At 45.1% G+C, this 26,709-nt stretch overlaps 1 protein-coding gene across 1 annotated transcript in view; it reads left to right on the top strand.

Moving 5' to 3' along the window:
• The first annotated feature begins 5,241 nt into the window (after window positions 1-5,241).
• Window positions 5,242-26,709, top strand: part of vps4b (vacuolar protein sorting 4 homolog B) — a 44,826-nt gene continuing 23,358 nt past the window's right edge. The window contains exons 1-4 of the mRNA XM_072509473.1: window positions 5,242-5,406; window positions 12,251-12,362; window positions 16,703-16,850; window positions 19,296-19,357. Of these exons, the coding sequence (XP_072365574.1) occupies window positions 5,380-5,406; window positions 12,251-12,362; window positions 16,703-16,850; window positions 19,296-19,357 (349 nt within the window). The 5' untranslated portion in view covers window positions 5,242-5,379. The remainder of the gene's footprint in view (window positions 5,407-12,250; window positions 12,363-16,702; window positions 16,851-19,295; window positions 19,358-26,709) is intronic.

Genomic DNA, 26,709 nt, shown 5'->3' with positions numbered 1-26,709 from the left:
GCTGGACCTTGCCTCCCAGCCATATTTAACGATTAATACACACCGGGGCATGTATGAATATAAAAGGTTGCCCTTTGGAGTATCCTCTGCCTGCGCTATTTTTCAACGTGTTATGGAGGGCATTTTGAGAGGTTTACCACGTGTCACTGTCTACTTAGATGACGTTTTGATTACAGGGACGTCGGAGCAGGAACATTTGGAAAATCTGGAGGCTGTCCTTAGACGCTTTTCGGAGGCTGGAGTCCGTTTACGTCGCACAAAGTGCATATTTCAGGCAAAGGAAGTAGTCTACCTAGGTTATCGGGTGGACCGCGAAGGTTTGCACCCCGTCGCAGAGAAGGTGCGTTCGATTCAACAGGCCCCCGCCCCGACTGACACTTCGCATCTTCGTTCTTTTCTCCGTCTCGTAAACTAATACGGGAAGTTCCTCCCCAATCTGGCAACTATGCTGGCCCCGTTGCACCTTCTGCTAAAGAAAAATCACACCTGGGTTTGGGGTCAGCCGCAAGAAACGGCTTTCCGGCGGGTAAAACAACAATTGTCGTCGTCTGGGTTACTAACCCACGATGATCATGGAAAGCCTTTGCTCGTCACATGTGATGCATCCCCGTATGGTATTGGGGCCGTCCTGTCCCACAAGATGGAGAACGGGCCCGTGCGACCGATAGCTTTCGCCTCCCGCACATTGACTGGAGCAGAGAAAAATTACGCGCAGATCGAGAAGGAGGGCCTGGCAGTGGTTTTTGCGGTGAAACACTTCCACCAGTACGTGTATGGCCGCCATTTCACTATCGTGACTGATCATAAGCCTCTGTTGGGACTTTTCAGAGAGGATAAGCCAATACCGCCCATTGCTTCCGCACGGATCCAGGGCTGGGCTTTGTTGCTTGCTGCATACGAGTATTCTCTGGAGCACAAACCAGGAATGCAGATAGCAAATGCCGACGCACTGAGCCGATTGCCTTTATCGACCGGCCCCATGTCGACCCCCACGACCGGTGAGGTGGTTGCAACCCTAAATTTTATGGACACCTTGCCTGTCACGGCATGACAGATCCGTGAGTGGACCCAGACGGAGCCAGTCCTGTCAAAGGTTCGGCACATAGTCCTGTATGGTGGGCAGCATAGACAGCTCCCAGGCGAGTTGCGGGCATTTTCCTCCAAGCTGTCAGAATTCAGCATGGAAGACGGCATCCTCTTGTGGGGGACGCGTGTGATTGTCCCGGAAAAAGGCCAGGAGCTGATACTAAGAGACTTGCACAATGGGCATCCAGGTGTGACCAAAATGAAAATGTTGGCCCGGAGTTATGTCTGGTGGCCAGGCCTCGACACCGACGTTGAGAAGGTGGCCCAAAACTGCTCCATTTGCCAGGAGCATCAGAAGCTTCCGCCGGCCGCGCCCCTACATCACTGGGAATGGCCAGGGCGGCCTTGGGCGCGCTTGCATGCAGATTTCGCAGGCCCTTTTCAAGGATCCATGTTCCTTCTATTAATCGACGCCCAGTCTAAATGGCTAGAGGTGCATAAGATGCAGGGGACAACGTCCTGCGCAACAATTGAAAAGATGCGTTTGTCTTTTCGTACGCATGGCCTCCCCGAGGTGCTGGTCACGGATAACGGCACTCCATTCATGAGTGAGGAGTTTGCGAGGTTCATAAAGATGAATGGAATACGCCATATCCGCACTGCCCCTTACCAGCCGGCTTCAAATGGGTTGGCAGAGCGGGCAGTGCAGACATTCAAAAGAGGCCTAAAGAAGCAGTCTTCCGGATCAATGGACACGAGACTGGCTCGCTTTTTGTTTACGTATAGGACCACCCCCCATGCGGTGACTGGGGTAGCTCCCGCAGAACTCCTAATGGGCCGGAGACTTCGCACCCGCCTTAGTATGGTTTTCCCGGACATTGGCGCAAAAGTACGCCGCACACAAGAACGGCAGGGACAGGGATTTTCTCGGCATCGGCTGATTCGGCAGTTTGCACCCGGTGACCCAGTGTTCGTTCGGAATTTTGCTGGTGGTGCCCAGTGAGTTCCTGGCATAATCTTTCGCCAAACAGGCCCTATGTCTTACCAGGTGCAAGCCCAGGGTTGGCTCCAGCGCAAATATGTAGACCACGTTTGGTCTAGATGACTACCCCCTCCAAAGATTCCCCGCCCCCGGAGCTCATTTCTACAGCCGCAGAGACCAGAGACAAGGGAAGGTAGTCCTCACAATCTTCCTCTGGTGCCTCACTCAAAGCCTGCGCAGGTCATTACAGAACCGAATGGAGATAGAGACGCTGACATGACGGAGGCAGCAGACTCTGACTCCGAGGTGGAGACACAGGACGCATCAGAGGGGGAATCCTCGGGTCCACAGGCCGTGGATGTACAACCGTTACACCGTTCATCACGGAAGCGCCGGTCTCCGTCTCGTTACACGCCGCCTGATTCAGCGCCGCGTGCAAATGGTGTCCGGCCTGCGGCAAAACGAGTCCGACGCCCTCCTTCGCCAGGGTCTTCGGTGGATTCCTTGGACTTTGGGGGGGGAGGGGTGTTATAACCTGCCTGCTTACCATTGGCTGGGGACTAATGACAATCCCACAATCCTGTGGGAGTATGAGCTTCCCAAATGAGGGGGCGGAGAAACCATTAGTAAACTCCATGGATAAATAAAGCTGGCCAGTTTGGAACCAGCAGGAAGGAGTGTGCAGCAAGGGAAGTTGCTGCTGATACATATATATATATATGTTATTGTAAATAAATGTTATTACTTTGTATCCTTAAAACTCGTGCTGGATTCTTCGTGGCCCTCACAAAACTGGGCTTCATCAATAGGGACAGAGAGTACAAAAATAAGGAAGTTCCATGCCCGAAGGTGGTGGTCTTCGGGGTTTCAGACTAGCCAGATCTATTCCTGGGGAGGAGGGCAGACTCCCTTGCCTTTGCCTCCCTGATCACCCGCCGTAGAATCCTATTCGGCTGGCGGTCAGCAGCACCACCCAAAGCTGCAGACTGGCTGTCCAACCTCTCGAATCTCTCCAAATGGAGAAAATCAAATTCACCATCCGAGCATCAGACAATGGCTTCCACAGATCGTGGGAGCCATTCACCCAATTGTACCTGATTTGTTATGTTGTAGGTGTAACATAAGCAGCTTCCTTGTGGTGCACTTGACAAAGGAAGGTTCAGACGTGGAGATAACTTCAACACGCTTATTAAACTAGTTACACTTCTATTACTCGGGTTCAACACTACTGCTAATCCTACTCTAGCTACCCAGACAGACTAACCAGCTGCTGCAATCCACATGGTGGGTGTAATATTGAATCAACCCTGTGTCTGTTCTCACTGACTGTCTCCACTGGAAAGAGATGATGTGTGTGGTGTCCTTTATATATGGGTTGGTGTAATGCCCCCCTGTGATCGTGTCACCTCTTTGTGTATCGTGAATGTCCATTGGTCGTCTCCTATCTAACTGATCTATTGGCTGAGTGTGTGTGTGTGTGATGTTTCTGGTGCTCCCTCGTGTCTAGCTAGCCTACATGCATTTATATTGATGCACATCACCACAGTACCGAGACCTGTTTGTGGCCAACACAAAAGCAGAAGAATAGCCAGGTAGCCAAGAGCAGGGGACAGTAGCCAAAGCATGAGAGGGAAAGATAGACCCGGGTGGGGGTGGGGGTGGTGGTGGTGGGGGGGGGTACTGCTAAATCTAAGAGGAAGGATTTTGTATTTCTCTTGTGTTGTTACTTTTTTCTTTCTTTCCTTTTGTGATTTGAGTATGTGTGCCCTTCTCTTCTGCTAAACATATATATATATATATATATATATATATCATATCCTGTATACATAACGGCAAATATACTTTGTTCAAAAACCCAATAAAAAACATTTATTAAAAAAAATAAGGAAGTTATTGGTAAGCTTGTATAAACGCTGGTTCATCTTCAACTGAAGTACTGTATTGTGTCCAGTTCTGGGCACCACACTTTCTAAGTGAAGGCATTAGAAAGGGTGCAGAAACGATTCACAAGAATTGTTCGAGGGATCAGTTATGTGGATAGGTTGGTGTAGCAGTTGACATTCTTCTTCACGGTGATCAACATCATAAGGCTTTTGGTAGTCCAGGATAAACAACTGTTCCCATTCGTGGAAGAAGCCAGAAACAAATTAAGATTAATTGGAAAAAGATGCAACAGCAACATGAGGCAATACAGAGTGGTTAGGGTCCAGAATGGACTGCCTGAGACTGTGGTGGAAGCAGATTCAATTGAAGCCTTCTGAAAAGAACTGGATTAATATTTGAAGAGAAAAATAATTGCAAGGCTAGAGAAAGAATCCAGTTGAGTTGCTCTTGCAAAGATCTGACACAAACACAATTGGCCAAATAACCTCCCTCTGCATTGCATTGTAGCTATCCATTTAATCAATTGAATTTAAGTTCTCCCAACTGCCCTGGTGGAATTTGAATCCATGTTTCCAGAGAATAAATCCAGACTTTTAGATTGCTAACCCAGTAACAATACTATCCCTGCCTATCTGAGAAGGTTCAGGTTTGAAGGTGCATTCCAAGGCTTGAGGGGGAAAAAATCTAGAATGACACTCCAGTGCAGAACTGAGGGAGTGCTGCACTGTTGGAGGTGCCATATTTTGGATGAGACCTCGTATTCCCTCTCAGGCAGATACCATAGCACTATTTTTAAAAGAGCAAAGCAATCCAGATGCTGGTCAATATCTAGCCCTGAATTAACATCACAATCAGATGATCTGCTCGTTATCACATTGCTGTGATAATGTATGTTGTGCGCAAATTAGTTGGCACCTGTGCTACATTACACCAGTGACTACACTTAAATAGCACTTTATTGACTGTAAGTTGCTTTGAGATGTCCGGTGGTCATGAAGAACGTGAAGTAATTGCAAATCTTCCTTTTATTTTTCCCTACCCTCATCCTTCTTTCTGCAAATGTATTTGCTTAAAAATCTATTAAATCTCTACCTCCAATTCTGCTGAAAGCCCAATTGAGCTGAAACGTTAAGTCTGATGCTCTAGCCACCGGCGGTACCTTGCCCCAACATCGTCTCTTTCTCGCTCAGCCCTGTCACTCGCCCAGAGGAGATCCTGCACCTTCAGAGGGAGGGAGACCACACATACGCAGAGTGCCGGCTCCGCCCTGCAGAGGGAGGGAGTGCACACATGCGCAGAGTGCCGGCTCCGGGCGTGAGGGGCTCGCTGACGGAAGTGCGTCACCATCATGGCGGCCAGCAAGCGGAAGTGAGGTGTGTTTTGCGTTGCCGCTCGAGGCGGAAGAGGCGTCGGTGAGGAAAAGCCGTTTGGAACCGGGGATTCGGGATTTCCTTCCACCTCCCGCTCGACAGCCCACCACAGGGCAAATGGCTGCCAACAGTAATAACTTGCAGGTAAACACTGCTGCTGAGGCCGATGGACGCGGGGCTGAGCTTCTCGCCGGGCTCCGCCCGCCCCCGATCCTGAGTGGCGGGGGAGGGGGTGTCACTTCCGGGCGCGGGTCCAGGAATCTGCTGTCAACGTCCTGGAGAGTGTGATTGAAATGAAGGCTCAAACAGCCGGTGTTGTGGTCTGAGCGGGGAGGACAAGCTCCGTCTCCAATTAGGCACATGACGTGACTGTTAAAGGGCAGGGTAACAGGAAGAGGGAAAGGTGAAGAGGGAAGAAAGTCCAGACAAACCGCTAGCCCCTCCCTTCAAACCCGAACACACTGCCCGCAAAGATTGCAAATCATCCAAGAAAGCTGTGCGAAACCTAATGGCTGAGTTACTTCTCTTTCAAACGGTGACATTTAAGAAGTGATGGCTTTGGAAGAAAAGGCAGCATTCGTGAGAAAAACACGGCTTTAGTGAGCCTCCATTTATTTACATAACTGACAATGGGTGATTGGTTGAAATATAAATAGTTCTCAGTACCAACAGAGTCCGAGAGAGAGGGCCGTTGTGTGTCTCCTCATCCTGGGCCCATCATTCCTGCACCCCACCCAGTGACTCGGACACTGGACAGAAACCCGAATATTTTAATTTTATAAGACTGAGGAAAGGGTATCTCGCTTCAGGAGTGATTTCTTGAAGAAATAGGGATATGGTATTTTAAAACAAACGTTATTACTAACAATATTAAAATATATTTAACATCACATCAGAAAATAGCTCACAATTATCCCTTAAACAATGCTAATCAATATGGTCAATACAGTAACTCTTAACTGCTATCTTTATTTCCACTCAAAAAAACAACAACTCCACTCTCAATCCACTGTTAAAGTGAGGAAGGAACCTGAGGAAGGAGCTGCGCTCTGAAAGCTAGTGATTCGAAACAAACGTGTTGGACTTTAACCTGCTGTTGTAAGACTTCTTACTGTGCCCACCCCAGTCCAATGCCGGCATCTCTACATCACTGTTAAAGAGTTAGCACTCAGGGATACTTGCTTTACAGAGATGCCTTTGAGACTGTGTTAAAGAAAAGTTCTGAATCCTGTCTAACCATGCAGAAACCTTGGCTGTATTTCTTCAGAAGCTGCTTCAGCTTGTTTCAGCTCCCCCTCTAATTGCACTCTTCTGAACTGCCTGGAAAGAAACTCCTAATCTATCTACAGACATAGCATCTCCAGACTTCTGCTGAAATCTCCAACTAACACTCAAGGAAAACTGCTTTACTGCAAATGCCCGATACCGTGGCTCCTACCAGCAATGACATAATTTTACCAAGCTGAAATCTAATTAAATCCACAGGGAATTCCCTTAATCCAAACAGCACTCCATTAGCCCAAGCTTTTTACGATGCTTCAATTGCACCCCTGGTTCCCAAACTCTTTCAACCCAGGATTCTTTAAAAACGCTACTAACCCAGGCTTTCAACCCTTACTGCACCGAATGCCGATCATACAATATATCTTAAATTTCTACGTTCATCACGCATGCCAAATATTTTCCCCCTTTCAAAATTTTCCAATCACTTCATTAAGCAATTACAGGAAGGTTCTCGTGAAATGATGATGCCTGTTGTTGATATCTGGTTGTGTATACATAAAATACGGGTAATTAATATGAAGAGTATGGGGCAGCACGGTGGCACAGTGGATAGCACTGCTGTTTCAGGGTGCCGAGGTCCCAGGTTCGATCCCGGCTCTGGGTCACTGTCCGTGTGGAGTTTGCACATTCTCCCTGTGTTGCGTGTGTTTCGCCCCCTCAACCCAAAGATGTGTAGGGTAGGTGGATTGGTCACATTAAATTGCCCCTTAATTGGAAAAAATGAATTGGGTACTCTAAATTTATTTTTAAAATTTTTTTAAATATTAATATGAAGAATGGAAATGATATAATGCAGTGTTACTTTTTGTCCGCCCTACAGGGATCCCAGTGACACTGTTAAACAAACCAGAGCGTGCAAATTTTACGTTAACACTATTGTGCAATATTGCTAATTTGAAAAAGTACCCCATTACTCATAACACAGTGCAGATACCACTGATTTCAGTGATTGCCTCAGCCCTTGTTACCATATTCTGTACAATACACCGTATGGACATGGTGACAATAAATTCATATTTGGGGGGAAAATATAATACTTGCAACTCAGGAAAACGGTGCAAGATGTTTTCCATTCTGTGGAAGTAGAAGACTTTCTCCTGCCTGACTGCATGATATTATTCATATAATTATTTCATAGAAAAGGTATAATTAGATTCTATTTTATAAGGAATCTCACAGGTTAGAAAGGTCAAATGACTCCTGAGCAGCAAAGTGGAATGATTGAACAACATAAGTCTTTACCGTCATTGAGAAGCACCGGCACTCTTTGGTGTCTATGTAACAGAATTTTTAAGAGGCCAGAGGACAAAAAACTGAATGGCTCACAATTGTATCTGTTTTTGTGATCAGCAAGTCATTCTGATTGCTGCTTCTCACTACTATTTTATATTTCAATAGCTCAAAAAACTCATAAAATCATCACGGTAGAATTGAATAATAAGTAAGGTGACAAAAGGACAAGGTTGAATTCAGTGGAAATGACTCTTAAGAACGGCGCAATGTAAAACCAGTCACTGTGAACTCATTGCACACTGCTGTCCTGGCAATTTCACTCCATAAAGCCTGCTCACAGCAAACTTCTATTAGCAACAAAATAAACAGAACTCCAGCGATGATTCCATTTTGCAAGATAATTATGAATGACAAAGACTATTTAACCCACCCAATCTTATCTATCCTGAATGACATGCGAACATGCATATTAGAATCATAGAACAGAATCCCGATGTGCAGAAGGAAGCCATTCGGCCTTTCGTGTCTACACCGACCCTCTGAAAGAGAACCCCACCTTGGCCCAAGCCCCACACTATCCTTCTAACTCCACCTAGGGCCAATTTAGCATGGCCAATCTACCTAATCTGCACATCTTTGGAGTGTGGGAGGAAACTCGAGCATCTGGAGGAAACCGACGCAGACATGGGGAGAAAGTGCAAACTCCACACAGGCAGTCACCCGAGGTTGGAGCAGAACCTGGGTCCCTGGCACTGTGAGGCAGCTGTGCTAGCCACTGTGCCACCGTGCTGCAGGAGTAAGCCATTTGGGCCCTCGAGCCTGTTCTACCATTTGAAATGTAACATTCCTACATTATACCAGAGACCAATTTGGGATATTGTGAAGGGTATTGTATAGATGTAGGTTATGTCGTTCTTTCATTGCAACAGCATACAGTAGGCAGTGAATTTGTGATTTGAGGCACAATTTTGATTCTCTAAGTATAATTAAAGTAAGTAAAATCACCATAGTCCCAGATGACCATAGGCTGCTTTCCCCTTTGAGGGGGGAGAGTTGACTGTTGGTTATTTAACCTGAGGATCACCACACCTCAGACAAGAGGCAAGGTTGAAAAGGCGGGCCTTCATGAATAACTTCAGCTGATATGGAAATTGAACCCTCGCTGCTGGCCTTGCTCTGCGTCATGAACCAGCCATCTAGTCAAGTGAGCTGAGGATAATTAATCACAGAACAATCAATGTTTGGAAAGTGGTGACAAAGAAATCATTGTATTTACAAGACAAATCAACTCAGTTAAGACAGTCTTACAATTTTGGGGCAGCACGGTAGCACAGTAGTTAGCACAGTTGCTTCACAGCTCCAGGGTCCCAGGTTCGATTCCCGGCTTAGGTCACTGTCGGTGTGGAGTCTGCACGTTCTCCCCATGTTGCGTGGGTTTCCTCCGGGTGCTTCGATTTCCTCCCACAGTTCAAAGATGTGCAGGTTAGGTGGATTGGCCATGATAAATTGCCCTTAGTGTCCAAAAAATGCGGTGGGGTTACGGGGATAGGGTGGAGGTGTGGGCCTAAGTACGGTGCTCTTTCGGAGCTGGTGCAGACTCGATGGGCCGAATGGCCTCCTTCTGCATTGTAAATTCTATGAAAACTGTGAAGACTTCTCTGGAGCCAATCCATAATATCCCCCAAAGGGGCATCTGCCTCTTTTATACTAATGTCAATCAGACATCTACCAGCAGCTCAGGAAAATGAAGATTGAATTGTTGACCTGAATTTTTTCAAAGAAAATTGATGCACAGTACAAAAATTCAGTACAGCCTTAACTCAAGAACTGGATTGTTTCCCCTTCCCCAGAAGCTGTCAGACAAATTCTGTGAATTTACAACCTATCTGGGTTTAACCGTGGATGGAGTAGAAATTTGTCAAACCTTTCCTTAAGCAATATCCTTGTAGCAAATAGGGATTTAATTCCCCGACTTTGCAAGAGTAAGAAAACGGGCGATAGTGAGTCAACACCCAGTTTTCCATTTCTCTCTCTCTCTCTCTCACACACACGCACACACACACACACATTCCTCCCACCCCTGTTTTTAGTTTTTTGTATTTATTTTGTGAAGTCCAGAATTCACAACTCTCTGCTGCATCAGCACAGCACGTCAGTAGAATTGTGCCTGCAATGAAAATTTAGACTGTTTTAAATTCTTAAGACCATTTTGAGAATTCCTAAAATGCAGCAAACATTGTATCTTAAAAAGTTCATGTAAGTTCCTAAACTACCAAACCAATCCCAGAATCAATCAAAACTTGAAATAATCATAGAAGATTTATGATACAGAAGGAGGCCATTTGCTCCCTAGTGCCTATGCTGGTAAATTGCTTGATCTGATTCATGTTTGGGCTTACTTTTATCAGTTTACCTTTTTGAAAGAGTTGCTGGCAATCACTTTTTTAAAAAACAATTTATTACGGCATTTTTAATATTTCAACAGCAACAACAATTTCGAAAGCAAACATAACACAGTAAATAGTATCCCCCCCCCCCCCCCACAAAAAAAATCATATCTGTTGACAGCTTAATTTTCTCCAAAGGAGTCGATAAACGTCTGTCACCTTCGGGCGAACCCTAACACTGATCCTCTCAGGGCGAACTTGATCTCAAGCCTGAGAAACCCGGCCATGTCGCTAACCTATACCCTCGGTTTCTGGGGCTCCGTGTCCCTCCACGCCAATAATATCCGTCTCCGGGCTACCAAGGAGGCAAAGGCCAAAACTTCAGCCTCTCTCGCCAATTGCTGCCAATCACAACAGTCCCTCCCTTCCCAGAACTTTCCCCTCCAGTACTGTTAAGGTACTGCTCCTTGCACCAAGGACTCCATCAGCTGCAAATTTTCATAGTCACATGGTAAAAAAGGAGGCCAGTTTTCCTATTATTCCCTCTCCCCTGCTCCTTCCCTATAACACGGTGATCTCTCTCACTCTTTATATTAATTTGAAAGGCTCCCTTTGGGCCAGAGCTTTAGAATGCCTATTGCTAGGAAAAATCTGTTCAAAAGGTCTTTTGTTCCCAGTAACGTTTACTAAATTACATAATGTAAATTTAACTTGTTGTTTTTTCACATTTTACCTGCAGTAAGTGCTTTAATGACAGAGTGCAATGTGTTGTGTTTGTATAGTTTGGATATGTTCTATATGCACAAATGTATTAATGTGGATATACATGAAAAAATTACTATTTTTAACTAATGACTATGATTTTTTGTTATATTGGAGGTGAAGCCAAAGCAAATTTCCACTTTTGCATGGATATTAAAGCTCTATTCTATTCTATTTTATACTGTGGACGACTTTGGTCATGGTGTCCCAAGAGAGACATTTAACCTCTGCAGTTGTTTCCTGCAATCGAGAACAGAGTTATGCAAAGTGGAAAGTAATAATTTTGGCCTGGAAAGGTGGCCGCCAAGAAGGGTTTTGAGAGATGTCTATAATAAAAGATTAATAAAAAAATTGCTACAAACTACACCATGATAGTGGAGCAAGAGAGCTGAGGTTAGGCCTGATGTCAGGATGATTGTTCTCACACAAGTGAACAATATGTTTAGTAATTGAATTCCAGCTGTTGTAGTACATTTGTGTTAGCCTTAAACAAAGTGATTAAGTCTATCATGTTCAAGCCCAAGTAGCCTCCTCATACCCAAATTGTTCTATAACTTTTCACCCTTTCTCACCTAAGTAATATAGCATTCATTTCACTCTCTTGATCCCTTTCGTACATAATTCAATCATTTCCCTTTATCCCAGTGTTCAGGAATGCCATCAATGGTTCCTTCTGTGTGGACACAGCATTGAGACTAATTTGGTCAAAGTCAGAAGTGGCATCCTTTGTGACATTTCAGTGTGCATATCCCAGTCAGATTTGGTGGTTCTTCCACTATTCTGAGGATTAGGAAACCACATACTGACAGATCATTATCCATTAAACGGAAGTTCAACAAAAAGAGTTTTCTGTTCAAACCCTAGACTTGCTGCATCTAACTAGATATAGCATAAGCAAAGCAAAGACCATTCCAGGCCAAAAGGTCTGAGGAGTCATCTATCTTTGATGCTGACCCCAAAGAAAATACATTGTGCATAAATTTAAAAAGGTAATGTGTTCAGAAAACTTGTTCAAAAGCTTGTATTTTTAGACAAATATGTTGAGTCATTCTCTCCAAGTACAGTATAGGATGCCCAAGGGGGGTGATTGTGAATGGGACAAACAAGGTGGGTTGAATGACCTTGGCCATCATGAACTTCCGACAAAATTTAAAGTTGCATGTCTCGTGGTTTGGATATAATTTTAGTATTTATAGTAATTCCTCATCAAAATCCTGGATTCTTGATCTTTTAATCTTTGGAGCTTAATTAATTTTAACTTTTATCTAAAGATAAAACCTTTGAGTACACTGCTAATTTTTAAACTTTGTTTTTCTTTATAGAAAGGTATCGATCTCGCAAGCAAAGCAGCTCAAGAAGATAAGGGTGGAAACTATGAAGAAGCCCTACGGTTATACCAATGTGCAGTGCAATACTTTTTGCATGTTGTTAAATGTAAGCAGTTTAAATGAAGGATCTCATTACATTTTGCTGCAGTTTTTTTCACATGTTTTTTTCCCATTAATATATATGAATTTCCAAAGCAAAAGTGCAATCATTTTTCAAAAGAAAAGCAAGCACAAAATGCCTCCTTGGTTTGTAAGGAACAATGGACCATTAAGTCCATTGTTGATGGGTACCACTTCTTTTACAGATTTGCTCCGTGTAAAGATCTTTCCAGTTGCATGAATGAAGTGGAACAGATTATCCCCTTTATACTAATGTATGAATGCAAAAATATGCAGTTCTATGGGGGAATGAATGTGCTCTTTAATTATTAATTCTGCTTTTACATTCTACAAGAATGTTGTCATCTGAAGATAAACCTGCCTGGTTTCGGTAAGGCCAACCTCCAGGTAGACCTAATTTTTAATAGATCATCCTGGCAACTGACCTTAAGCCAACTAATAAATTTGACACCCTTGCCCTCAGGTTGCAGTTATTATTATCTTCACCTTGAGAACAGCTTGGCTGGCAAGGATTTTCTATAAAATAGAACCACACAAATTTAGCGAGTGAAATGAATGTTTTTTTCAAAATAGTGTGACTTGGCTCCTTGGAGAGATGAGGAATAATTTTCTGCTGGATTTAGTAATGGGAAATGAGCTAGAGCCAGTAAGAGATGTAAGCAGAGGAGAAGGTTTTTGCCATGTGGATCACAATGTAATGAGGTTAAACATAATTACTCAATTACATAAGACAAAGACTAGATTAAAAAGGGACTAACTATGAGAAAATTAGGGAAGTAAATGAGAAAAAAAAATGTTAACAGAACAGCAATGGAAATATTTTAAAATGTGATCAGTAGAGATGGGAAGGAATATATAAGAATATGTTAGCCGATAGACAATGCAATACCAAGCATGAGTTGAGAATAGGTGAAATTGAAATGAATGAAATATCAACGTCCTGGCAGCTATCATTGTTCAGAAACTTAACTGGACTCACTATATAAATAATGTGGCTATAAGAGCAGGTCAGAAACTGGGAATTTAGTGAAGAGTAACTCGCCACTTTATCCAACTCATGACAAAGTCTGTCCACCATCTCCAAGGCATAAGTCAGGAATATGTCACTTGCATGAGAAGCTTGACACCATCTTGGTGGTTCTTCCCCTATTCTGAGGATTAGGAAAGCACATACTGACAGATCATTATCCATTAAACGGAAGTTCAACAAAAAGAGTTTTCTGTTCAAACCCTAGACTTGCTGCATCTAACTAGATAAAGCATTAGCAAAGCAAAGACCTATCCAGGTCAGAAGGTCTGAGGAGTTATCCATCTTTGATGCTGACCCCAAAGAAAATACATTGTGCATAAATTTAAAAAGGTAATGTGTTCAGAAAACTTGTTCAAAAGCTTGTATTTTTGTAAAAATATGTTGAGTCATTCTCTCCAAGTACAGTATAGGATGCCCAAGTGATGCGCTGGCCATGCTGCTCGTCTAACCTAAAACCTTCTACACCTCCGGGGTCTATTCATGTATTTGTCAAGACGCCCCTTGAACACTATCGTACCTGCTTCCACCACCTCTGGCAGCGAGTTCCAGGCACCCACGATCCTCTGTAAAAAAACATCCCTCGCCCATCTTCTAAACTTTGCCCCTTGCACCTTGTAATTGACCCCTAGTAATTGACTCTTCCACCCTGGGAAAAAGCTTCTGACTACCCACTCTGTCCATGCCCCTCATAATTTTGTAGACTTCTATCAGGTTGGCCCTCAACCTCTGTCATTCCAGTGAGAACCAACAGAATTTATCCAGTCTCTCCTCACGGTTAATGCCCTTCATACCAGGCAACATCCTGGTAAACCTCTTCTGTATTCTCTCCAAAAACCTCCACATCCTTCTTGTAGTGTGGCAACCAGACTTGAACACTATATTCCAAGTAATGCCTAACTAAGGTTCTATACAATTGTAGCATGACTTGCCAATTTTTATACTCAGTGCCCTGGCCTATGAAGGCAAGCATGTCGTATGTCTTCTTGACTACCTTCTCCACCTGCGTTGCCACTTTCAGTGACCTGTGGATCTATACACACAGATACCTCTGCCTGTCAATACTCTTAAGGGTTCTGCCATTTACTGTATATCTCCCACCTGTACTAGACCTTCCAAAATGCATTACACCACATTTGTCTGGATTAAACTCAATCTGCCATCTCTCTGCCCAAGTCTCCAACCGATCTATATTCTGCTGTATCCTCTGACAGTCCTCATCACTATCCGCAATTCCACCACATTGATATTGGGACCCACTAGTCGAGAAGAAAGCTACCCACAAAAATTTAACGACATCTAGTGTGAATTTCTAACTTCCCGCAATTAGGATGAATCTGGCACCAAATGAAGGTGTTGTCAAGAGCAGTCTAACCAGCCAAACATGTTGAATTCATCTCCTGGAAAGCAAACCAGGAATTGAAATGCACAGATTGTCCCTCACTTTAAATTATACAGAGAGTGAATTAAATGATTGGAGCAAGATAGAAGGTGAAATATTATAAGCTTAAAAAATAATTTATTTTAACATGTAAATTTTTAAAATCATAATAGATTTAACATTCCATAAATATAAAATTAGTTTTTCAGGGAAGCAAGTTTTTCAAAAGCAATTATGATGTTAGTCCATTTCTAGAAAGTATAACTTTTTCCAGGATTTTACAAAAAGAATGATAGCGTACAAGGGCAAGTAGAATTCTTGACAATGACTTAACTTTCCACATTTACACCACATGTAGGGACTCCAGGTAGTTTTGCCAGTTTCAGAGGAGTAATGATAGTTTCACAGCTATTACTACTGCAAAATTCTGGACCTTCAATGAATCAACTCATACTTGTCTGTTTGGTAGGAAGTAATAAGGAGGCCGCATAAATAAATATCCAGCAAAGTGATATCAGAGTACAGATATGCAAATTACTAAAGTAGCAATTCAGATTAAGATAGTTAAAAGCACTGGGGGTAATTTCTAGAGGAATTGAAAAACTTGATAGATTAAAATTGTGTAGAACCTTGGTTAAGCCACACTTGGTGTACCGTTCAATTCTGCTGTGTGTTATTAAAATGGTAGAGTAGTTGATTCACAAGGATTATATCAGAATGAGGGGTTATACCTTTGAGGAATGATTATACTTTACAGGCTGGGCTCTCTAGAAAAGAGAAGGCTGAGGTATAACTTGATGGAGGTCTTTAAGACTGTCAAAGGGTTTGACATGGGAAACTTACAGCACTTATTGGTGAAGGCACGGTGGCTCAGTGATTAGCACTGTTGCCTATGGCACTGAGGACTCTGGTTCGAACCTGGCCCTGGGTCCATGTGTGGTGTTTGCACATTCTCCCGTGTGTGCGTGTGTTTCACACCCACAAACCAAAGATGTGCAGGTAAGGTGCATTGGCCATGCTAAATTGCCCCTTAATTGGAAAAAAGTAATTGGATACTCTAAATTCTGAAAAAAAGAAAAAAAATGTTTCACTTGTTGGTGAGATCAAACCTAGGTGACATTAAGACAGTTGTTAATATATCCTTTAGGCAAGACATCTCCACTCAGTGTGGTTGGAATATTGAACTTGCCACCACATGGAGTAGTTGACGTGAATAGTTTGGTTGCATGCAAAAAGAAGCTGGATAATTACATGATGGAGAAAGAATAGAATGTTATGTCAAAAGATGGATGAAGTAGAGTTTGATGGTATTAACATGCAGTGTTCCCTCAGCTACACGGGTGCGTGGTTGCTCAGCAATCTGAAATGCTCTGTGGAGGGGAAAAACAGGCCACGCACAAACACTTTTTTTTGCATTCAGGTATGTGGCCACTGGTCAATCTTAAAGGGACCACACAGTGCAATAGGCTGGTTGTATACAGCAAACCGAAGTTCAGAGGGATCATTGCATGTGAAGTGCAATTGGTGTGGACCAATTGGACTGAAAGGACTTTTTTTGGGCTGTAAATTTATGGTACACAATGTTCAACCTTGCATCGATTTGGTGCATTTTTAAAATTTGCTTTTTCTCTTGCCCCTCAGGCTCTAAGCTATAACTAGGTATTTTAAAAATATGGGGAGATAGTTTTAAGCTTTCTTCAAGATTAGTAAAGAGTGTTATTCTGCTAAGCGAACATTCTTGCAATCATGACTTGCAGATTTCTCTGAAGAGGCTCACAGGGCTCAAGAATCAACAGTGAAAAGCAAGACCTTTAATAATTATAGTGGAGGAGGGTGATTTTCTTGATGGTAATAAACCGCATTATTTCACTCTGTTCTTTTAGGGGATGGAAGTTAATATTATTGTTTTTAATTTTAGATGAAGCTCAAGGTGCGAAGGCAAAAGAGAGCCTTAGAGCAAAGTGTACAGAATACCTTGATCGTGCTGAAAAACTAAAAGAATATCTGCAAAAAAAACAAAAGGTTAAAAAGCCAATTGAAGAGTCAAACACAAATGATGACAAAGGGTATGTATAAAAGTGTCTTATCTGTTCTGAAATGTTTCTCTGCAGTTTTACAGAATAAGATGATATGGGAGACCATCCAGATGAGGGTGGGAGTGATGGGAGACTGCAAAGTCAGAATAGGCTAGGTGTTCTTTACAGCCATGGTTGGGAGTTCCGGAAGTTGTGCCGTGCCTGCCTGGTGCCATGGTTACCGAACATCTTGTGGCTGAAGAGGACTTGGGAATGGGAGGTGGAGAATCCAGTTGCCATTGTCCCAAGTAGGAACCATGATGTAGTTGAACATAGGATTCAAATTAAAATTCAGAATCTCTCTGGTAATAATCTGTGGTTTGTTACCTGAAAGATGTGCAAATTACCATAGGAACAAACATTTTCCGAAGTATGTGACTGACAGTGTGATTTGGGAGAGGGGTTTCAATTCATGATTCACTGGCTTCAGTACTGGGGACAGGGAGCTGTTCTATTGGGATGGGTTCCATCTAAATTGGGATGCAATCAGTGTCCCCGTGAATTGAATAACTAGAACTGTGGATAGGACTTTAAACTAATGAAGAGGGAGGGGTTTGCAAAGGTTCAGGAAAGGATAAATTCAAAACCAGTGAGTAATTTCAAGATTGCAGAAGCGAAGATAAAATAAACAGTGAGCCAGGAAGGACAAATAAGTTGAAAATGTTGAGGGGACATTAGTGACTAGGGTGAGATCAAGGAAAAGAAGAAAAAATAAAGTCACTATATTTGAATGCATGAAGCTGTTGCAATAAAACAGATGATAGCACAGATAGCAATAAATTAGTTTAATCTAAGAGCTATTACACAGACATGCCACAGAATGAGCAAGGTTGGAAATTAAATATACCAGGATGTTTAATACTTTTGTAGTTACCTGGAGAGGGTGCCTTGATAAAGGATGGGATAAAGGCAGTAAAGAAAAAGGAACTTGGCTCAGAAAATCAAGACATTTTGGTGTGCTAAGAAATAGAGGGACAGAAAGCAAAGGTTTAAAAGTCCTATATCAGAAGCTGGGTATAAATCAGGAAATTAGCAGTGCATGGAATAAGAGTAATACTGGAATCATGGGTGAATTTAATCTTCCTTTCGATTGGGCAAACCAAATTTTCAGTAATAATGCCGAGGATAAATTCATGATGGCATTCAAGATAGCTAAGGAACAGACTATACTAGATCTAGTATTATGTAATAGGGCATGAGTTGACTTATTTTTATATGCTTTCCAAAGATGCTTTTTGATTTTTGCAGTGTTTCCAGGATGTTTTGGTTTCAGATTTGCAGCATCTGCAGTTATTTAAATTTACTTCATGCATTGTGTGATACAAAAAGGAGGCACGAAGGCCAGCAGGCAGAAAAAATAGCTGAAGTTATTTAAGGAATGCTAGGGGAAGAATGTCAATTGTGGGGGCATAGGAAATGGCTGCAGTGTCTTGAAACTGAGCAGAGAAAGGGAAGTATCATAAGTGGAAGGAAGAAAGAGGTGAATACAAGCAGGTCCATAGGCTTGGAGAAGATTGCACGAACAAATAAAATACCAATGGAGATTGGCAAGCAATGGAGATGGGCAAGAGGTTTTTTAGGGTATGGAACCCAGAAATCTGGAAGATTACTTTAGAAAAGTCACCTGAATGTGACAAAGGCATGAAAGCGTACTTCAGCATCAGTTGGTGAGAAAGGATGAAATACAAGAGTGATTTTTGAGGTAAAATCAAGTGGTTCAGTAATGGAATGGAGGTATGCTGGAGGCCAAAATTACACCTCATATTGAACATTATTCATGGAGAACTGTAGCATCAGATGCTTAAGCACGGAGTTTGAATTTTATATTGCGAGATGATACCAGTCAAGCTCTTCCAGGAGCCACTGGACGCAGATAATTGCCATATAATTAAAATATAGGAACTCTAGGGGAAGCTAGTATTCAGTTGCATGATTGTGCACTGGTGATTAGGAATCAACTGGGCAGAAAAAAAAGTTGCTTTTAATTCATTTGGGCAGAGGATTGTAGATCAGGGCCAAAATGATAAATTTTGTTTAATTTTCTTTTTAAACTACTTAATGACTTTCTAGCCTTGATCAGCAACACATAACCAGCAGTTAAGAAACATGCCTTTTGACTCTGTAAATTAGCTGTTACAAGTGTCTGGATTAGGAATTGCCCTGACACTTCCTGCTTTCTCCCTCATCTTGGCAAGGCAATTGATTGTTGGTTTGTGCTTCCCTCCTGCATACATTAACATTATGGGCTCAACAAAGTTGGGAATTGAGCTTGGGTCACTCAAGTAGCTCATTTACTTCTGGGATTTTTAAATTTAATCACTGCTCCTTTTATTTGATAAGTCATTTATTTTAAAACGTATTATATTGTTTACTGCATGATATAAAATAAGTCCTAGGTTTATGCTATCAGCAGATTTTGTTGGATTTTTAATGCAGGAATGAGAGTGATGGCGAGGCTGACAATTCAGAGAAGAAAAAATTACAGAGTCAGCTACAAGGTAACTTGTGAAATGATTGAGTGTTAAATGTAACGGCTACAGTGTTAAATATGTACACATTGTGTAAATTAATTCAATAATTCATTGTTTAAACTGGTAATTAGAATCCTATGAGAAGGTTAAAAATCTGCAGATATTGGATACGTTATTTCCATTTCTGGAGTGATTTTGTTTCTGTATTCTGTAAATCATTGCCTTTGAAGTTCTTACTGGATGACAGTGAATTAGGAATTATGTTGATTAGTTCAAATTTCTGAGGAACTATTTTTTTAAAAAAAATCTCTAACATCCTTTCAAATCTTTACGGTGATCTGTCGCCACACATGACTATAATCTTTGACTTGCTGGACAATTCTACAGAAGATCTGCTTTTGAAATAAATTCCACTGAGATAGCATATTATAGAAATGCATGTAACATAGACGCATGGTCAAATTAGGAAGGGGGAAATAAATTGGCTTATCATATGGCTATATAATTATTTTGTCCAGCAGAGTGGTGTTGGAACTGCAATTTGTTCAATGTTCTATCAGGTGTAGAGAATGTAGAAGCCTCAAGACATCTAAACCTGAACATGGACATTGATGGAAATATCTCCATTAGCCAGTGTTGCCCATGTAATGTGCATTACATCTGATGGCTATCCAGGTTTTCTTGGATATCAGTCATGAATGGGAGCTATAGTTGCTTTTATTTCTTCATCTTTATTGCCTTTCCCACTATTCCAAGTCCAGCCTCACGGAGGGCACTTGGACTGCCCTTCCATTGGCTTAAATGAGATCAGCTAAAATCCGTGCAGACCAGGGACTGAACCTGCAGGCTTCCTGGTTTTGTTCTGTGTTGTATGGGTGGGGCAGACTGAACTTGCATTGAAGCATTAACCATGTGCCTAAAGGCTTCTGCACAGTCTGACTTGAGCCACACAACATGCTTAGACTGCATCATGCAAATTTTAGTCACAGTATTGAGCAAAAATATCAAAACCATTTGGGACAGGCTGAGATCTTCAATTAGAATAGCCTGAAGCATTTTGAAGCACAATGGAAAATAGTCTAGTTGAATTTGATCACATTATTGTAAAATATGTAATTTTTGTTTTCCATTTGAAAACATTTCTTTTTAAAAAAAAATTTAGAGTACCCAATTCATTTTTTCCAATTAAGGGGCAATTTAGCGTGGCCAATCCACCCACTGCACATCTTTGGGTTATGGGGGCGAAACCCACCCAAACACACGGGGAATGTGTAAACGCCATACGGACAGTGACCCAGAGCCGGAGTCGAACTTGGGACCTCGGCACCGTGAGGCAGCAGTGCTAACCACTGTGCCACCGTGCTACCCCATTTGAAGACTTATTTAATAGAATCATCAAATTTACAGTGCAGAAGGAGGCCATTTGGCCTATCGAATCTGCACCAGCCCTTGGAAAGAGCACCCTTCGCAAGCCCTCACCTCCACCAGGAGGTATCCCAACCTCGCCTGCTGGACACTAAGGGACAATTCAGCAAGGCCAATCCACCTAACCTGCACATTTTTGGGCTGTGGGAGGAAACCGGAGCACACGGAGAAACCCCACGCAGACGCGGGAAGAAAGTGCAAACTCCACACAGGCAGTTACCCAATGCCGGAATTGAACTTAGGTCCCTGGATCTCTGAGGAAGCAGTGCTAACCACTGTGCCACCGTGCGTCCCCTGTTATTTTTTTAATCTTTCTGCCATTGAAATCTTTATCTGTGCCATACTCAGTCTTGATTATGCTCGCTTCGACCACATGGATCATCCACTCTCCTAACCCAAACTTGTCCAATTTCTGACTGAAATTTCAATTACTGAGGAAAAAATGGGCAGATGAGAAAAATGTTCAGAAAACATGAGTGATATGTGGAAACACACTGGATAGGTTGTGTAACTACCAGGTGTTGCGCCCTTAAAATAAATGAGCAACAGTTGTGTATCGCATGGGTCGTTTCAAATTGAACAGGTGTCATCCTATCATGGGCATAACATACTGTAGTAACAATGAGTGTTCAATGAAATGTGTACCATTGTGTTAAATTTAATACATAATAGATATTTCTAATTTAGATTGCACTTGGAATTGTGGATGGTAATTCAAAACTTTAGTAAAGGATCAGATCACAGTTGATTTAATTCTTTACCCTTTTAAAATTTCACTTTAACCGTTCTACTCACTCAAACTTATCACCATGGACAAAAACAGAAATTATTTTTCAAATTGGACATTGAGCAAATCTTGTTTTGATTCCTTATTTTATATATTTTTTAAACTGTTAATTCAAAGAAAAATTAGTCTTTGCTTGTCAAATATTATGGTTTCGCAATTCTTAATCCATGTATGACAACTATATCACTGTATATCACTGCATCCTGGGCAGCACGATGGCGCAGTGGTTAGCACTGCTGCCTCACGGCGCCGAGGTCCCAGGTTCGATCCCGGCTCTGGCTCACTATCCGTGTGGAGTTTGCACATTCTCCCAGTGTTTGCGTGGGCTTTGCCCCCACAACCCAAAGATGTGTTGGTTAAGTGGATTGCCCCTTAATTGGAAAAAATAAATTGGGTACTATAAATTTATTTTAAAAAAATATATCACAGCATCCTGCAAGTTCATGGTGAAGTTGTTTGTGAAAGGAGCTTAACATAAAAGTACTCTTTTTCAAAAATTACCAATGGGAGATCAGTTGGATCATTGTTAAGTCGTTATTTTTTAACCTTTCTGCCTTTGAAATCTTCAACTGCGCCATACCCAGTCTCAATTATAAGACCATAAGACATAGGAGCAGAATTAGGCCACTCGACCCATCAAGTCTGCTACGCCATTCAATCATGGCTAATGTTTTTCTCATCCCCAATCGAGAACATTATGCTTGCCTAGACCACATGGAGCATTAAATCTCCAAACCCAAACTTGTCCAAACTCCTCTCCTTGCTCCCATTCTTCACAAAGTCCCACTCTTCCATCAGCCCCATCCTCCTGAACTGCAAAGCCTCAAATTTGAAATTAATGTCCTGGATTTTAAATCCTTCCAGACCTCATTCTTTCTTATTTCTGTGACTTCCTGCAGCCCTACACATTTTTTTGCTCCCTGCACTCTAACCTCAAGACTCACACTCCTCTTGCTCCACCATTGCCAGCCATGTAAATCTCATAAATTCTTTTTTTCCCTTCTAAATCATTTTTATTCAAATTTTCACAAAATATCAACAACAAAATACAGAAAAAAAAGAACAACCCCCCCCCGCCCCCATATACATAAATAATATATTAACTGAGGATGAATCCTTCGCCGGGCTACCAGGGATGCAAAGGCCAGAATACCAGCCTCTTTCACCTCCTGCACTCCCGGCTCCTCTGCCACCCCAAATATTGCGAGCCCCCAGCCCGGCTTGACCCTGGAACCTACCACCCTCGACACCGTCCTCGCTACACCCTTCCAAAAGTCCTTCAGCGCTGGGCAAGCCCAGAACATGTGGGTGTGCTTTGCTGGGCTCCCTGAGCACCTAACACACCTGTCCTCGCCCCCAAAGAACCGGCTTATCCGTGCCCCGGTCATGGCACCTTAAATTGTATGAGGCTGAGCCTCGCGCAAGAGGAGGAAGAGTTCACCATCCCCAGAGCATCCGCCCACATCCCCTCATCAATTTCCTCATCAACTCCTCCTCCCACTTACCCTTTAGCTCCTCCACCGAGGCCTCCTCCTCCTCCTGCATCACCTGATACGTTGCCGAGATCCTCCCCTCTCCAACCCACACCCCCGACAACACCCTATCCTGGACCCCGCGTGGCGGCAACAGTGGGAACTCCACCACCTGCCGCCGAACAAACGCCCTTACCTGCATATATCTGAAGGTGTTCCCTGGGGGGAGCCCAAACTTCTCCTCCAGCTCACCCAGGCTCGTGAACTTCCTGTCCACACACAGATCCCCCATCCTTCTAATACCTACCCTGTGCCAGCTCAGAAACCCTCCGTCCATCCTCCCCGGGACAAACCGGTGGTTCCCCCGAATCGGGGACCAGAGCGAGGCCCCCACCTCCCCCTGTGACGTCTCCATTGCCCCCAAACTTTGAGGGTAGCCGCCACCACCGGGCTCATGGTATACCTTGTTGGAGGCAGCGGCGCTGTCACCAGCGCCTCCAGGCTCGTGCCCACACAGGACACCATCTCCAGCCTCTTCCATGCTGCCTCATCCCCCTCCATCACCCACGTACGCACCATCGCCACGTTGGCGGCCCAATAATACCCACAGAGGGTAGGCAGCGCCAACCCCCCCCCCTCAAATCCCTGCACCGCTCCAGGAACACCCTTCTCACCCTCGGGGTCTTCTGCGCCCACACAAACCCCATAACGCTCCTGTTAACCCGCCTGAAGAATGCCCTAGGGATCAGGATGGGGAGGCATTGGAACAGGAACAAAAACCCCGGGAGCATCGTCATTTTAACCGACTGCACCCTACCCGCCAGGGAGAGTGGCAGCACGTCCCACTTCTTAAACCCCTCCTCCATCTGCTCCACCAGCCTCGTGAAGTTAAGCTTATGTAAGGTCCCCCAGCTCCGAGCCACCTGGACCCCCAGGTACCTGAAACTCCTCTCCGCCCTTTTTAGCGGGAGCTCACCGATTCCCCTCTCCTGGTCCCCCGGGTGCACTACGAACAACTTGCTCTTCCCCATATTAAGCTTGTACCTGGAGAAATCTCCAAACTCCCTAAGGATCCTCATCACCTCCGGCATTCCCCCCACCGGGTCCGCCACATATAGCAGCAAATCATCCGCATTGAGCGACACCCGATGCTCCTCCCCACCCCGCACCAGCCCCCTCCAGTTCCTCGACTCCCTCAACGCCATGGCCAGGGGTTCAATCGCCAGCCCAAAGAGCAGCGGGGACAGGGGACACCCCTGCCTCGTCCATCGGTGTAGCCGGAAATACTCTGACCTCCTTCTGTTCGTGGCCACACTTGCCACCGGGGCCTCATATAGCAGCCTCACTCACCTGACAAACCCCTCCCCGAACCCGAACCTTTCCAACACTTCCCACAGGTACCCCCACTCCACCCTATCAAAGGCCTTCTCCGCATCCATCGCCGCCACTATCTCCGCCTCCCCCTCCATCGCCGGCATCATTATAACATTCAAGAGCCTCCGTACATTAGTATTCAACTGCCTCCCTTTCACGTGCCCCGTCTGATCCTCGTGTATGACCTGCAGCACACAGTCCTCTATCCTCATAGCCAAAATCTTTGCCAGCAACTTTGCATCTACATTTAAGAGTGAGATCGGCCTATATGACCCACACTGTAGGGGATCCTTGTCCCGCTTCAGGATCAGGGAAATCAGCGCTCTCGACATCGTCGGGGGCAGAGCCCCCCTGTCCTTGCCTCGTTGAAGGTCCTTACCAACAGCGGGCCCAGCAGGTCCGCATACTTCTTGTAAAATTCAACCGGGAACCCATCCGGCCCCGGTGCCTTCCCCGCCTGCATGTTCCCTATCCCTTTGACTAACACCTCCAACCCAACCGGCACCCCCAACCCTGACATCTGCCCCTCCTCCACCCTCGGAAACCTCAGCCGGTCCAGGAAGCGACCCATTCCTCCCTCTTCCAGTGGGGGCTCAGACCGGTACAGTTCCTCGTAGAAGTCGCTGAAGACCCCATTGATACCCACCGCACTTAGCATCGTGCTCCCTCCTCCATCCCCAAACCCCCCCGATCTCCCTCGCTGCCTCTCGCTTCCGAAGCTGGTGCGCCAGCATCCGGCTCGCCTTTTCTCCGTATTCATATACCGCCCCCTGCGCCTTCCTCCGCTGTGCCTCCGCCTTCCTGGTGGTCAACAAATCGAACTCAGCCTGGAGGCTAGGCCGCTCCCTAAGCAATCCCTCCTCCGGGGCCTCCGCGTACCTCCGATCCACCCTCACCATCTCCCCCACCAACCTCTCCCTCTCTCTCCTCTCCCCCCTCTCCTTGTGTGCCCTAACGGAGATCAGCTCTCCTCTGACCACCGCCTTCAGCGTCTCCCAGACCACCCCTACTTGCACCTCCCCATTGTCATTAGCCTCCAGGTACCTCTCTATACCCTTCCGGACCCGCCCTCTCTCCACCTCGTCCGCCAGCAACCCCACCTCTAGGTGCCACAGCGGGCGCTGGTCCCTCTCCTCCCCCAACTCGAGGTCCACCCAATGCGGAGCATGATCAGAAATGGCTATCGCCGAGTACTCCGTATCCTCCACCCTCGGAATCAGCGCCCTGCTCATGACAAAAAAGTCAATCTGGGAGTAGGCCTTGTGGACATGGGAGAAGAATGAAAATTTCCTGGCTCCCGGCCTCGCAAACCTCCATGGATCCACCCCTCCCATCCGGTCCATGAACCCCCTCAGAACCTTGGCCGCCGCCGGCCTCCTGCCCGTCCTAGACCTAGAGCGATCCAATGCCGGGTCCAGCACCGTGTTGAAACCCCCCCCCATTATCAGGCCCCCTGTCTCCAGGTACGGAATTCAGCCCAGCATACGCCGCATGAACCCCGCATCGTCCCAATTCGGGTCATATACATTGACCAACACCACCCGCTCCCCCTGCAGCTTGCCACTTACCATCACATACCTACCGTCATTGTCTGCCACAATGCTCGACGCCTCGAACGACACTCTTCCCCACCAAAATCGCCACCCCCCCATTTTTTGCATCCAAACCCGAATGAAACACCTGCCCTACTCACCCCTTTCTCAACCTTACCTGATCCGCCACCCTCAGGTGCGTCTCCTGAAGCATGGCCACATCCGCCTTCAGCCCCTTCAGGTATGCGAACACCCGGGCCTGTTTGACCGGCCCATTCAGTCCCCTTACATTCCAGGTTATCAGCCGGATCAGGGCACTACTCACCCCCCTCCCCCGCCGACTAGCCATAGCCGTGCCTAGGGCAGCCACGTGCCCGCGCCCCCCGCACGACCCGTTCCTCACAGCGGCCGCCCCCCGCCCCGACCTCCTCTACCAACTCCAGTTCCCCCTTGGCCATTCCTGCAGCAACCCGGTGTCCTCTCTCCTCCCCCCCCCCCCCCCCCAAAGCTAGGTCCCCCCCCTAGCTGCATTGCTCCCGCCATTGCACTCCCGTACGTCAGCTGACTCCTGCTGGCCCCACCGCTCCATCGACCCTTCTCCCCCCCCCCCCCCCCCCCCCCCCCCCCCCCCACCCCAGTGTGGAACTTCCCCCCCCCCCCCCCCTTGTCGGCCAGCAGGATCTCATCCATTCCACTCCCAGCGTGGGAGAAAAAGCCTGCGCTTCCCAGCTCCGGCCACTCCCCTTTAGACCTAAACGCGAGAAAAAGCCCGCGCTTTCCACTCGCCCG

Source organism: Scyliorhinus torazame, chromosome 6, assembly GCF_047496885.1.
Source record: "Scyliorhinus torazame isolate Kashiwa2021f chromosome 6, sScyTor2.1, whole genome shotgun sequence".
NCBI classification, from domain to species: Eukaryota; Metazoa; Chordata; class Chondrichthyes; order Carcharhiniformes; family Scyliorhinidae; genus Scyliorhinus; species Scyliorhinus torazame.
The sequence above is the reverse complement of the archived record's forward strand: the minus strand, read 5'-3'. Positions and strand labels throughout refer to the sequence as shown.